The 13787-nt window shown below is 37.7% G+C and overlaps 1 protein-coding gene across 3 annotated transcripts in view; it reads left to right on the top strand.

The window, feature by feature from the left end:
* Nucleotides 1-13787, top strand: part of ATRNL1 (attractin like 1) — a 502266-nt gene that overhangs the window by 189630 nt on the left and 298849 nt on the right. For all 3 annotated transcript variants that reach the window (XM_083741181.1, XM_083741182.1, XM_083741183.1), the window contains exon 22: nucleotides 11640-11734. In XM_083741181.1, the coding sequence (XP_083597307.1) occupies nucleotides 11640-11734 (95 nt within the window). The remainder of the gene's footprint in view (nucleotides 1-11639; nucleotides 11735-13787) is intronic.

Below are 13787 nucleotides of genomic sequence, written 5' to 3'. Positions count from 1 at the left end.
TTGTTCCTAACAAAGCCTATAGCCCAGATAACCCTCAATATCCTGATGTGGTCTGGACTGACAAACTGCCCCTGACTCTGCCCATCTGGGATGGATAAAAATGTTTATAAAAGGCTTGTCTTGATGCCTGAAATCTTGCAGTCAGTAACTGCTCAGCTTGACTAGCTGGGTGTGTTGTTTGTGCCAGGTTGGAGGTGAAGATTGGAAGGGCCTTGCAGATGAGGGTAGTGGCTTCACAGGTGATTCTGGTCCAGGAGGTACCATCGAACGTGAACTGGATTGGAGGAGGAGCTCCATTCAGGGGCTCTGCATCTCTAGACCCTGTGGTGGTGTCAGAACTGTTCCTGGAGTCAATGCCACCAAACCCTAGAGTTTTGGAGCTCCTCCCCTTTTGTATCTGTGCTTGAAACTATGACAGTAATTCCAAATCTGGTCAAGTTGGAAAATTGCCAATACTGTGAGTGACAAAACTCCTCCTGATATTTCTGAGTGTGTCCATGACTCATTCTTGTGGGGAGAAGGCCTTGAACTGTATGTGTTTTGTGGTGTGGCCTCATGACTGCTTTTCATTCTCTTGTTATTGCTTTGTTTTACCACTTTTGGAGGAGCTACTGGTATTTGGTATCCTTAAAATTAATCACTCCTGTTCACTAAGAAATTGTTTTATTCTGTTTCCCCACAATGTCAAGTGTTTACTTCTTCATCTTGGGAGCAATGGCTAAGAGGAATCTTGTCACAGAGTCATCTTCATGAAACAGCTCTCCCAAATAGTACAATGGACGCTCGGGTTGCGAATGTGATCCATGCGGGATGCACGTTCGCAACCCGCAGCGGCGCGTCTGCGCACACGTGGGTTGCGATTTGGTGCGTCTGCGCATGCGCAAAGCATGATTTAGTACTTCTGCACATGCACGACTGCCGAAACCCGGAAGTAACCCGTTCCGGTACTTCCGGGTTTCGGTGGTCCGCAACCCGAAAAAGCGCAACCTGAAGTGTCTGTAACCCAAGGTATGACTGTACTGGGGTTTCTTTTCTTTTTGTTTTTTTGGCAAGTGATTCTGTGTTCAATGATATGCCACCACCCTAGAAATCTAGTGGCTGTAGAAGGCTGGTTATGTCTTGGAGCTATTTCCTAGTCACCAGATGAACAACAAGGTATCACATAGTGACTGCATTAACTGCCTATATGAAAGGGCAGTGGAGGAGAGTGATTGGGATTAATAAATGAGAACTCTGATTCAAGTGTGGAAATATTCATGGGCACCCCCAAAACAAGCTGTGGAGAACAACACTCCTAATTATGTTACTAGATTATTTTTATGTATATATCTATATAATAATTAAATTCATTTTCCTCCACTGTGAAAGGTATTAAAATGAGTAAACCTTGTTGTACAAAGATACTTCTTATACGTAAGAGAATGCATTCTGCTCCTTTCAAATATACATTTACACACATATAATTTCTAAGTAATCACGTGTATTTAATGCCACATTTTTGAATGTAAAAAAGTATTTAATTTTTTACTTTAAACATTAGTTAGTAAAGAACAGTAGAAAGTGTTATCCAGCACTAGGTGGCAGCCTTACTATACTTAAATAGCTTGTTATATTCACAATGTTTTGTGGACATTAGTTTATATTCTAAAATAATATTAGTACGCATTAGCAGAAATTGATTATAATCAATGAAGTTGAAATTTCCAATCAAGATCTAAAAAAAAATGGCAGGTTTCAGAGGCAAAAAAACCCTACCACAAATAATTTGGGTGAAGTGTAAGATACGGCCTAGCAATTTGATTTTCTGCTACTGGCTTTTTATTGCTAGTTTTCTTTTGGGACACCATTTGTTTAAACTAAATACCTACTGTAATTGTAAAGCTGTCATGCTTGACTTGGAGTAATGAGCTTCAGCAATTATATCTGACACTAATTGACTTTGCAGATTGAGGCTATTTTTATTACTGTTAAATGTAGTAGTGATGATCACCACAAACTGTCATTGTACTTTCAATATTTGGTAATCGAGGAATAAAAGCTGTCTAAAAATCTCCATAGTATTTAAGGATGGCTAGTGGAACAAATTGCATCTTGAATTAGAGTAGCAATATAATATGTAGGAAATAATAGATTTAGCAGATGGTTTATCCACAAAATGTGATATAACATAATGATGGTGTTAGACAAAAATAACCATAGCCTTATTTAGAAATTTTTGTTCTGCAGTTTTTTCTAGTTTGCAGTTTTTTACTTCGGAGTGTCCTTGGGCTGTCATCCTGCCAGGAATGATGTGTATAGTATCAGTTTCTCACTGGAGATTCTGATACATAGTCCCATTCCCTGCTGGGAAAAGATACTTCTCTGGGGCTCTGCTGCAGCTTTTGGGCCTTGAGGCAAGGGAGATCATAACAGAGACAGGTATTTTGTGAATATTCGGTTTGAACTCTCACAAAGGCTTTATGAGAAGCACTTTGATCTGACCCCAAAGAATGCTTCTTAAATTCTTCAGCAACAACCAAACCCATTTATCATTTCTACACCCCTATTGTACAATTTTAACAACAACAACTACTAGTACTACTACTACTGATCTATTTCCCTCCAAGGTACCCTTCAGAATTTATATTAATGTATTTTCAAGATCTTCCCAGTGTAATTTCCCACATTCTGAATATCAATTTGTCCTTCCATTCCCCACCACAAACCAAAGCAATTTTCCCATAAATATTCATTTCTACCATATTTCTTTCAAACCCAGTTTTCATGCTCTGTTCATGTTGCTTTGTTTCACACTTTTGCATACATGAATATAATTCAAGAACTATTACTATTTAAGGAATTTCAAATAGTAGAACTAAATTAGGGTTGTTGTTGTTAAATTTATTACCTGTCCTTCATCCTAAGGTCCCAGGTGGTTGACAACATTAAAACACAATATTTAAAACAGCTTACAATTACAGAAATAAGGAGGATCCTAAGAATATACATCTGTGTCAAAAGCCAGGGCAAAGAGGTGTACCTTCAGCAATCACAGGAAGCTACAAATCATTTTCTACTGAGGCTATTCCTCATGGCTCTGTTGTTGTTGTTGATGATGTCGTCATTATTAATTTGTTTTATATACTGCCCTTCATCTGCAGATAGATCCCAGAGTGATGTATATTAAAAACATAAAATTCAAAATTTAGTCTGTTGTGAACAGAGGACAGATGTATTGTAATAAATTAATTGCTGGAAGCTTGTCCAGCAATATTTTTTGTCCAACTCCCCCATTGTAAAATAAAACAAGGTTTTTTTTAATGCAAAGAACTGTGGGGAAGAAGAAAAAATATGCTTTGTTAAAATGAAATATTTATGAGCCTGATGTGGGGCAATAGCAATTAGAGGGCCCTTCAGTAGGAAAGCCATATGAAAAATGTAATAGTTGAAAGGACAAGTGCACCAAAGATATGGCAATGAACTTCGGCAATGCTCTGATGTACTGCATCTACATTGTACAAATACTCGTAACAGGTAAAAAAGGTTAAAAACAGGTATCAAGTTCTGTCCAGCATCAAGCCCAGCATGGAAGTGAGTGGGTAGAGTAGCTTTTATTTTACCCCAGATATTTTCCTGTTGCAGATATCCGTTGTAAAAAGTATTTGACCCTGATTTTGTGAACATTGTGTATGGTTCTAGGTACAGATTGGGAATCTTGCTGGTGTGCTATCCTTAGCTGATCCGGCAAGCATTATATCAGATATTGTCCTGGTTTGAACATAACAATAAGCCATGATTGTTTTTGACTATGACTTGTTAAATAAGCCAAGATTTGGCTCACTGACATTCAAACAAACTGTATCTTTTTGCATTGCCCAAGAAGTGACAAGGCATCACTGAATCAACGGTTCTCTTACTATTAGCTAGCTGCAGTAATGGGACAAGAAACACAAATGATCTCCTCCTTGAAGATTTTCACCTGCATAAAACAACCCTAAAACATATCTCCCCTCCTAGACTGTTTCAATCCTTTCCCACTGTGGCTGTTCTTTCAATGAAGACATTTTTTTCAGTGTTAAAACTTGAGCAAGCAAAGAACAGGTGTTAGCATTAACTTAGGTTATAAAAGGAAGTTGATAAATTGTTGCAGAAGCAAAGATTAATGGGAAGTGAGGGAGTAGTGGCAACTACTGGAGTATTTGGGGTTAAACTGTGTAATTGCATCTGTTGAACTGTTGGTATAACTTGCTAAGGGCAAACATGCTTTTAAAATACAAGCCTTTTGTATAAGGATAAAAGAATCCCTCTTACCCATACAAGGAACTGGGTTTGAGAGAGTGAGTTTGGCAGTGAGTAGGTGGGTGGGAAATGTGGATTGTTGCCAGGCAGAATAGCAGAAAGGGAGAGGACTGCAAAAACATAAGTGAAATCCTCTTAGTCATACCAGTGGTTTCATTTTCAGGCAACTCTAAAGCTAGAATTAAACCAGGAAGCAGATCACCCTAATACAGTGGTACCTCGGGTTACAGATGCTTCAGGTTACAGGCGCTTCCAGGTTACAGACTCGGCTAACCCAGAAATAGTACCTTGGGGTAAGAACTTTGCTTCAGGATGAGAACAGAAATCATGCAGCAGCAGTGGCGCGGTGGCATTAGGAGGCCCCGTTAGCTAAAGTGGTACCTCAGGTTAAGAACAGTTTCAGGTTAAGAACAGACCTCCAGAACAAAATAAGTTCTTAACCTGAGGTACCGCTGTAGTATAATTTTACCCTTTACACACTACTCTCACAGCCAAAGCTTGGAGAAGAAGACTTCACATGAAGAACAACTCAGTACATTTACTTTAATATTCCTCCCCCAAAATTTTGGTGATTGGGGTGGTTTTGGAATATAATTCAGTGTGATTAAAAGCTAAACCTTTCAGTCAAAACACAAGGTCCTCCCACCTCTCCTTCCTCTTCTGTCTCAAGCTCTGAGTATATCCACAGTTGAATTGGTTTTGTGTCACATGAAAGAAAGGAGGGATGTGTCATGAATTTTATGTTTCTTAAAAAAAAAAACAAAAAAAACCACCCAAGACTACAAACAACTTGGAAGCTAAGGGGGATCCCTGATTTACCTTGAGACTTGATCCAGTTCAGGAATGTGAGATCTTGATCTTCATCACCCCAATTTATCTTGTTATTCAGAGAGTATATGACCCTTGCTTGGTATTGTTATCTCCATTTACCAGTTGAAGTTTAAGTTTCCTGGCAATTTATTTTAATAGGGTATCATTGGAGATGACACTATGGCTTCTTAGAGTTTAGATTATAGTGTTAAACAGAATTCATGTGAATGAATTCCTCTGATGAACATCTATATGAAACGGCTGGTTAACACCATAGCTTTTGGAGTGAGTTACTATCAGTATTCTGATAACCAGCTTTATATTTCAGTGTCTGCTGTAAATCAGTGTCTGAAAGTGGGGGTCAGATAGATGAGATCATTGGACTGAAGATGATCCCAACTAAATCAGAGGTGAAGCATTTGGAACCTACTCATATCATTGGGTGTGAAATGTTTGTGTGTGATGAATGGGGATTATTTCTCCAATGGAACAGGTGTGGACTCTGGGACTGCAGCTTCTTAGGCCTATATAGTGTAGTCAGTGGGCAGGGATGATGGGAGTTGGAGTCCAGTAACATCTGCATACAAAATAAAGCAGTCTAACTATGAGAATCCCATATACCATGGATGACATTAAAATAGTTTATATCAGTTGTTCAAAACAACTTCACTTTTAGCCCAGCCTGTTATAGACCTAAGCACTTTAGAAAAATAAGTTATGCCAATTTGAAACAGCTTTGGCAGCGGTATTATAATAAACAATTCTGGCATGTTTTGTCTGCAGATACATTCTGTATGGTTGCTAACAGCACTATCATGAAAGTCACACTTCTGGAAACATAAATGGATCTGACTAGTTTGTATTCAAATAACTTAGCAAAACTAAAAGACAACATCTGAACAGTGTACAGCTTGCAAAAGAAATATATATATATACAATAGTTTGATAATGACATGCATTGTTTAAAACTAGAAAGTCTCCTAAAAAGAATTTTAAAAATGGATGATACACATGTTACAATGTTGTTCTTATTAAACAAGTGAGCAAAAATAGCACAAATACATTTTGTAATACTGGTCCTTTAGAAGCTTTCTTTTGGATGATGAATGCAATCTATACAATTCAAAATTGTATTACCACTCCTGTCTTCTGTGACCTTGGGGCTGATGGAGGTTGGCATCCAGGAGCATGTGAGAGGGCTGCAGATTCTCTATACCTACTCTGAGTTTTAATTCTGTATGTTACTGTTCATAAATATTTTTAATGACAATGCAATTTGTTAAGGAAAGGGAAGCTCTTCACAAAACAGTTATTAAATGTGTGGATGTGTTGACCTTCTCTCCATATCGTGCATCAAGACTTTATGTGCCATTTAAACAACCTCAGGATTTTTGCATTAGGCTACCCCAAACTCACCGTCAGATCACATGTCTGTGGCCACAGCATGAACCACAAAAATCATACATCCACTGTTTCGTTTAGAATATTTTTTTCTTGTTTTCCTCCTCTAAAAACTACGTGCGTGTTATGGTATGGTGCGTGTTATAGAGTGAAAAATATGGTAACATACTCTCCAGGACTTGGAGATACTAGCTCTGGTGCAAATGGACAGCTCAGGCTCAGCCCAGCTCACCCAAAGGAGTTCCCATTTGCTTGCCCATTCTAAAGAAACATCTTACTTGCCATGCTGAAGTCATTCCTTTCTCTCTTCTTTATAATAGTTGCCCAGGAGACATGTCACTTGTGGGATCAGTACCATAGCATGCGTAGTCATGCCTTGTACTTGCTGTGTCACTGATCCTTGCCTCGCTTCCGTACTATACAGATTTGAGCATTAAAGTTCTTGGCAGAGAATATAGTCTGAGTCCTTCATCCAGATTGAGAGGCAGGACATTGAAGAGGTTTAAAAAAATGCACTAGTTGAATGCCTCCCGCATCAAGTATACTGCTCCAATCAGGCTATTGTAGTTGATTAGAAGAGCCATATATACCAAATTCCACTTGTTGAATCAAAAAAGTGACTTTCGTGTGTTGGCAGTAGTTGGATTAATAGTTTACTGCATTAACATTGCCTCTCTGGAGGTTTAGGTTTTCCCTCAGTATGTTGTTTTCCTGAGCATTCATGGGCTACAGCCAAACATTTTAAGAGGCCAAATGTTAAGGCATATCTTATATGGATTTGACTAGAACAATGTCCGTATTCCCTACAGGATACAAAAACAAAATACTCGTTAACCTGCACTAGAGTCATTTACGCTCACTAGAAAGTGAATTACTCCTTAATTGAGCAGCTTTACTGAAATTAAATGGTTGCTTACACGTTTTTCTTAGACTTTTATTTCCTTACTTAAATAGTGGTTTTTCTTTAGTTCTTGAGATATAGTTTTACAGTGCTCATTGCAGACATGTGGAGCTGATTCGGACAACTCTTGCTTATCCAGATGAATGCTCCAGTTTTGAAGTACTTCTGTGCATGTGTTAACTTTTCTTCAGAGAAATAACCACTAATGTCTCTTCTATTTGTAGCAAAATGTTCAAATTATTTATATGCACTGCTTGCTTGAGAATGGTCCTGACCTTTTGTAGACCTTAATGAGTCCGTAGTGGGTGTAAAAAAATTCTGCTCTGACTTAGTGCAGTATTTATACTGAGTTTGAAGTCATGTAATTGACTATACAAGATGTGATAGAAAAGAAAATATGCATACACACACATGCTTCGCAAATGGTGTCGTAGACTGGCTGGAGGCAGAGGAGTGGTAGGAGGCACTAACTGGGGAACTCCTAAGGGAAGAAGGCTCAGAGTCAGGGAATTGATGGTGGGATGGCAATGAGTGATCAGAGGAAGATAAGGGGCACACATAAACATAATAATTCAGAAAAAAATATTTTTTTCAAAATTGATACCCGGTAAATTAGCAATTATTTAAAATATCACTAGAAATTAAAATATTAATACAATAAAAGTCAATGTATACTTCAACTTCTGCTCCTCATTAAACTTTGTCTCATACTTAAGAAGGAAATATGTATTGAATGTGAGACATTTAACAGCTAGCTCTAAGAAAATCCATTATAATTAACACTGTGGGGTTTTGTTTTTTGTTTTTTATTACTACTATTGAAAAACATACTGTGAATTACACATGTATAAGAACGAAAAGATTTGAAAGTAAAGATGAATCTGGATAATTTGACTCAAGTACTACATTAAGTATATATTTCAAGCTGCAGAACAATATAATACTTACAGATCTGTAGCCAAAAGAGAAGTGTCTTATCTACAATTTTTTCACCATGCACATTGGCACATTAGCATTATGAATTATTTTGCGTTTACATATGATTACATTGTATAAACCATATGCTGTTCAAATATGGGAGGACCTCTGAAATGTTTGCATTTCAAGCACTTGAATACCCCAAGATCCGCCTGTCACTAAAACCATTGGTACTTCCCCTCCCTTTCTCCCCTCCCTCCCTGAGTCAAGATGTCATTCCACCACTAATGTGCTGTTCTATTCACAAGAACCCCTTTTATATTACGGTAATTGGGGTAAAGTGCTGATATATATTATCTGTTGCCATGGTTGTGCTTTCTTTTTTATCCCCTTTATGTAATTAGGTTGACTACTTGGGGAACAAATAAATTAAGTCACAAAGCATGCTAGAAAATTAGCTGTATGTTGTTCTTTGCTGGAATTCTGTTGTCTTGACCACAGGTAATGTGGCTCAGGGCTCATCCACAATTCCACTTGTGCATACAGTGGTACCTTGGGTTACATATGCTTCAGGTTACATACGATTCAGGTTACAGACTCCACTAACCCAGAAATAGTACCTCGGGTTAAGAACTTTACTTCAGGATGAGAACAGAAATTGTGTGGCGGTAGCGGGAAGCCCCATTAGCTAAAGTGGTACCTCGGGTTAAGAACAGTTTCAGGTTAAGAACAGACCTCCAGAACGAATTAAGTACATAACCAGAGGTACCACTGTACTAACAAAGTCTGAGTGAAAACAAAAAAAATTCCTTCCAGTAGCACCTTAAAGACCAACTAAGTCAGTTCTTGGTATGAGCTTTCGTGTGCATGCACACGAAAGCTCATACCAAGAACTGACTTAGTTGGTCTTTAAGGTGCTATTGGAAGGAATTTTTTTTTGTTTTGACTATGGCAGAACAACACGGCTACCTATCTGTAACTGGAACTATGAAAGTCTGAGTGGTTCCTGATAACAAATCCAATATTAGTTGCCCTGTGTTGTGGCCCTTTTACCTACTCCAGTGATGCACCCTTGATACTGTTGCTTAAGCTGTTTTAACATGGATGCCACTGAGATGATAGGAACATAATGTCTGGCTGCTTTAAAGTCATCAGCCTTTCTGCTCTCCTAATGCTAAACATCTCACTTTAATTTGGTCACAATCAATACAGATTCTTTCCTAATTAAAGTAATTTGTTTTTGTGAATCCGTCTTATGTAAACTCAAACAGGCTCTTGAATAGTCTGTGTTTTGAATGCAAAGGTTATGGATATATAATCTGTACCTTTGATTAAATGTTTGTGATAGAATTAAAAGTCTTTGTGCAGGCATGTTTGCTAACAGAAGAATTTTGGTAATAAACTGAACCTTCTGTTAACATACCAAGGTAAACATGTGTTGTTACATGGATCTTGCTTATTTTGCATTAAAAAAATAGCAATGTGATATGCTGCTTGTTCAGGTTCAATATTTTACCACATCTTAATTTTTTAAAACATCACAGACACCTGTAATATGGAATATCATTGAAACATAACCTCTTGGGGAAGCTATCCCATACTGAAACTTAGGAGCAAAAATGATAAAACTGCAGATAACCTCATAAATGTTGTGGCTGGGTATGGAAATCTAAAATTTCACTCCCAGCTGAGCTCTTTTCCTTTGGTATTTATGTTAAATTAATGCAGCACTCCTGTGGCTGAAATTAGTAATTGGATATAGCTGAAGGAAATCTAACAGAGAAAATGGCACCCATTCTTCTTAAATTAAGGCATCAATTTTGCTAATACTGGTGACACATACTCTGACTGATGCTGGTGGAAGAAGTTAGGATTGCTACTAAATTTCCTATGTCGGTGGATCTCCAAATTTCACCATTGAAGTAAAGGTATTTTGATGACATAATGGCGTAGCAATGACATTAATGACATAATGTTAAGTCAGTGTTAAGTAGAATTGGGGCATGACTGGAGTGCAGTTTAGTCAGAAGAATATGCTCACTGAGGGCTCAATTCCATGCTCAAGATCAGCATAACATTAGTTATGGGGGGGGGGTGTGAAGAGTGGTGTATGTTTAAAGCACCAATAGAAATGTGATTTGTGGGTGTTCTCTGTCAAATCATTGACATTCAGATGTACTTTAACCTTTCTGTTAAGGGTTTCTACATGTATGCCTCCTAACTAGTGAGCTGTGGAATTGTGGTTGGGGAGACACTATGTGCTCTTACATTTTATGTGGGATAGGTTCTGTGTTATCATCTTGATATTTCTGCTGTTGCTGTGGGTCGGTACTTCCTATGCTTGGGTAATGGGGGAATGACTGATTTCTTCTCGCAGTTACAATAGTTTACTCTAAAGAACATTTTGTCAACATGGGATGATAGCTGCTCAAGTGGTTTGTGGCAAGTCTTTTTCTCCTGGTAATTGTCACTGTCCTAGAAGTTCAAGAACATGTTTTGGGGATAATGACATCAAAGACAAATTAGGACTCCTGCCAGGACTATTATCCAAGAATGATAACAGTTGAAATGCAAAACTATATTAGAAAAGATATGACCATGATTAGAATTCATGGACCTTTGTGCTGTGTGACTCAGATATATTGCATAGTACAGCTTTACAGGAATATTTAAATTTTTCAAATAGAATTCATGGTAAAAATCTGGCAATATTTTACTCTGACCCATAGTACTGTTCCATTCCACTTGCTTCTTTCCATGCTGTGGCTTGAGATAGGACTGAGCAGACCAATGCAATACCACAGAAAGGTGAAAAGATTTGTAGGTCAGTTCCATGATCTCCCAATCATACAGTATTAATTGAGCAGTGCTTCTCAAATTTTGTGGTTTCTTGAACCACTTAAAAATTGCAGTGGACCACTTAACAACACCCCCCCCCCCGCACTCTCATCAATATAAAAAAAACCTCCAGCAACATTATAAATACCACTGGAAAGGACCATTTTAACTGATAAACCTTTAGGGGAAAATTAGCAGACTGGTTCAGTGCCACATTATGAAAATCATGGGCTGTAGTCCAGGGACTTGTTAGTCTGTTGGAACATCTGTCTCTGGTCAAAATGGATTATTTCCATTATAAAAGCACAAACAAATCAAGTGAAGAACCATGTACAATATTCATGACTAAATAAACAAGCAAAGTGTCCAGTAGCACCTTAGAAACCAACTAAGTTTGTTCTGGTTATAAGCTTTCGTGTGTATTCACACTTATTCAGATATATCTGAATATAAGACAATCTCATCTGCTAATTTCTAAATGTTTTGTCCACAGACAGCTTACTGATTGACTATCAGTTTACCTTCAGCTTATTACAAGAAGATGATCGCCATCACACTGCCATAAACTTCATTGCAAATCCTGAACAGGTGAGCTAATATAAGTAACTGCCTCTAATATGATTATTTAGTGATCATAGGTATCTAGGTATCCATTATATCTGGTGGTTTTCTAAATCTGTTTGTAGGAACTAAGAGGTAGTAAGAAGGGATGATATAAACAACTTTCAGTTCAGGGAAAACAAGTGGTTTCTTCAGGTTTTGAATAATAACTGAACTCAGATTTTGAAGTAAAATATATATCCTCATCCATTAGGACCCAAATCAATTTCCATTCCATACATATGTAAATTAAGTTGTCTCACTCCTGCAGATGCCCAAATGTTTCTTAATGCTCTCATACTGGTTGCTGGCTAGCTTCAGTCTTTCTGCAGTGGAGCATATCACAGTGCCTCCTCACTTGTATGCGGATGAATAGCTGCTTGTCACTGCAATTAATCCCTTGTTAAGGTGCAATCCTTGCCCCACCTACTTGTGAGTAAGCCCTATTGAATTCAGTAGGACTAATGTCTTAGTAGATGTGGTTAGGATAGTACTGTAAGGTGTGAAACATATTTATTTTTTCTTGGACAAGGCAGTGGATAGGGCAGATGTTTATAGAAGTTAAATAAAGTGTGTGTGTGTGTGTGTTTGTGTGTGTGTGTTTTCATTCCATATTTAAAGTGTTGCTGTTTTAAAGCCAGGATACCCATATATACTTCTCAAGACCTGAAGTTGATTTTCAGAGTTCCTTCTCCAGGTATCTCTACCAGTGAAGTGAGGTGGTAGCCATTAGGGAGAGGGCTTCTCACTGATGGAAATGCTAACCTGGTGCTTACACTGTAGACTTTTTGGGAGCTGGTGTCCCAGATTTTTCAGTTTTAGAAACAAGTTTTTTGCTTTTTAGACCTTGGAAACTACTGTTTTTACTGTTGTTGGTTTTATCCTGCTTATATTCTGATACTCATTTTTATGTTCAAGCTGTATTCTTATTTTGATTATTTTCTGTGTGCTGCAGATAAATGTTTGTTAATGGGCAGTATAAAAATATTGTTAATAACTACATGATAAATTTAAAAACCTTTAACTATGCAATGACACTAACTCTATGCAGAGTTAATGTAAAATTATTCCTTATGCTTTAGCAGATCTGAGAAGTGCAATAATTCTGCTCTGAAAACACTCATCAGCAACACGTTAACTTGAAACATATCTTGTGTGGCTGTGAGATGGGAACGCTGCAGTTAGTAGCATTTTTCCTAATAATATCACATACTTTACAAATATAGTAGCAATTTAGATGCCTTTTTGTAGAGCTATTGACATTGATGGCTGAGCTTTTATTTCTCAGGAGCATGCAATTTGAAGAGGTGCTCCACACCTTAATTCTGAATTAACCAAATTACCATGCAATCCTATGCATATCTGCTTAGAAGTAAGCTCATTGACTTCAGTTGGACTTACTCCCAGGTAAGTGTGTATAGGATTGCAACCTTCTTCTACGGTGTGAATCTGAAATCTTGCTTGAGAAAACAACTAATTTGGACTTTACTATAGCTAAACAATATAGGAAAACATTTGGGTCTATGTTAATTTCATTGAATCTTATAAATAAAATTTCAAGTTGGGTTTTATATTATCATGTGAAATGGATAGATTGTTAGTCTTATATTCTCTTGGATATATTCCTTTTCAGTTAAACATTCCTGAGTTTATTAGCTAATATCCTGATGTAATCAGCCATTTCCTACAACCCTTTCTTCTGTTATTGATGATAAGCAGCCTACTTTCTCTAGAACAAGCTTTCTCAAACTCGGCCCGCCATATGTTTTTGGCCTACAACTCCCTTGATCCCTAGCTAGCAGGACCAGTGGTCAGGAATGCTGGGAATTGTAGTCTCAAAACATCTGGAAGGCTGAGTTTGAGGAAGCCTGCTCTAGAAGAACAGCTTTTTTGGTGGCTGTGGGGAATTGTCCATTAGCAAATCAATGGGAAGCCCCTTGAAATCAGTAGTGATTGCACTCCAGAAACTACCATATTTACTCAAATCTAATGCTCTATTTTTTTGGCCAAATTATGTTATGAATATTAAGATGCACATTAG

The sequence above is a fragment of the Podarcis gaigeae genome (genome assembly GCF_964106915.1).
Source record: "Podarcis gaigeae genome assembly, chromosome: 5".
NCBI classification, from domain to species: domain Eukaryota; kingdom Metazoa; phylum Chordata; class Lepidosauria; order Squamata; family Lacertidae; genus Podarcis; species Podarcis gaigeae.
Note: the sequence above shows the minus strand (reverse complement) of the source record. Positions and strands in the feature narration are given on the sequence as shown.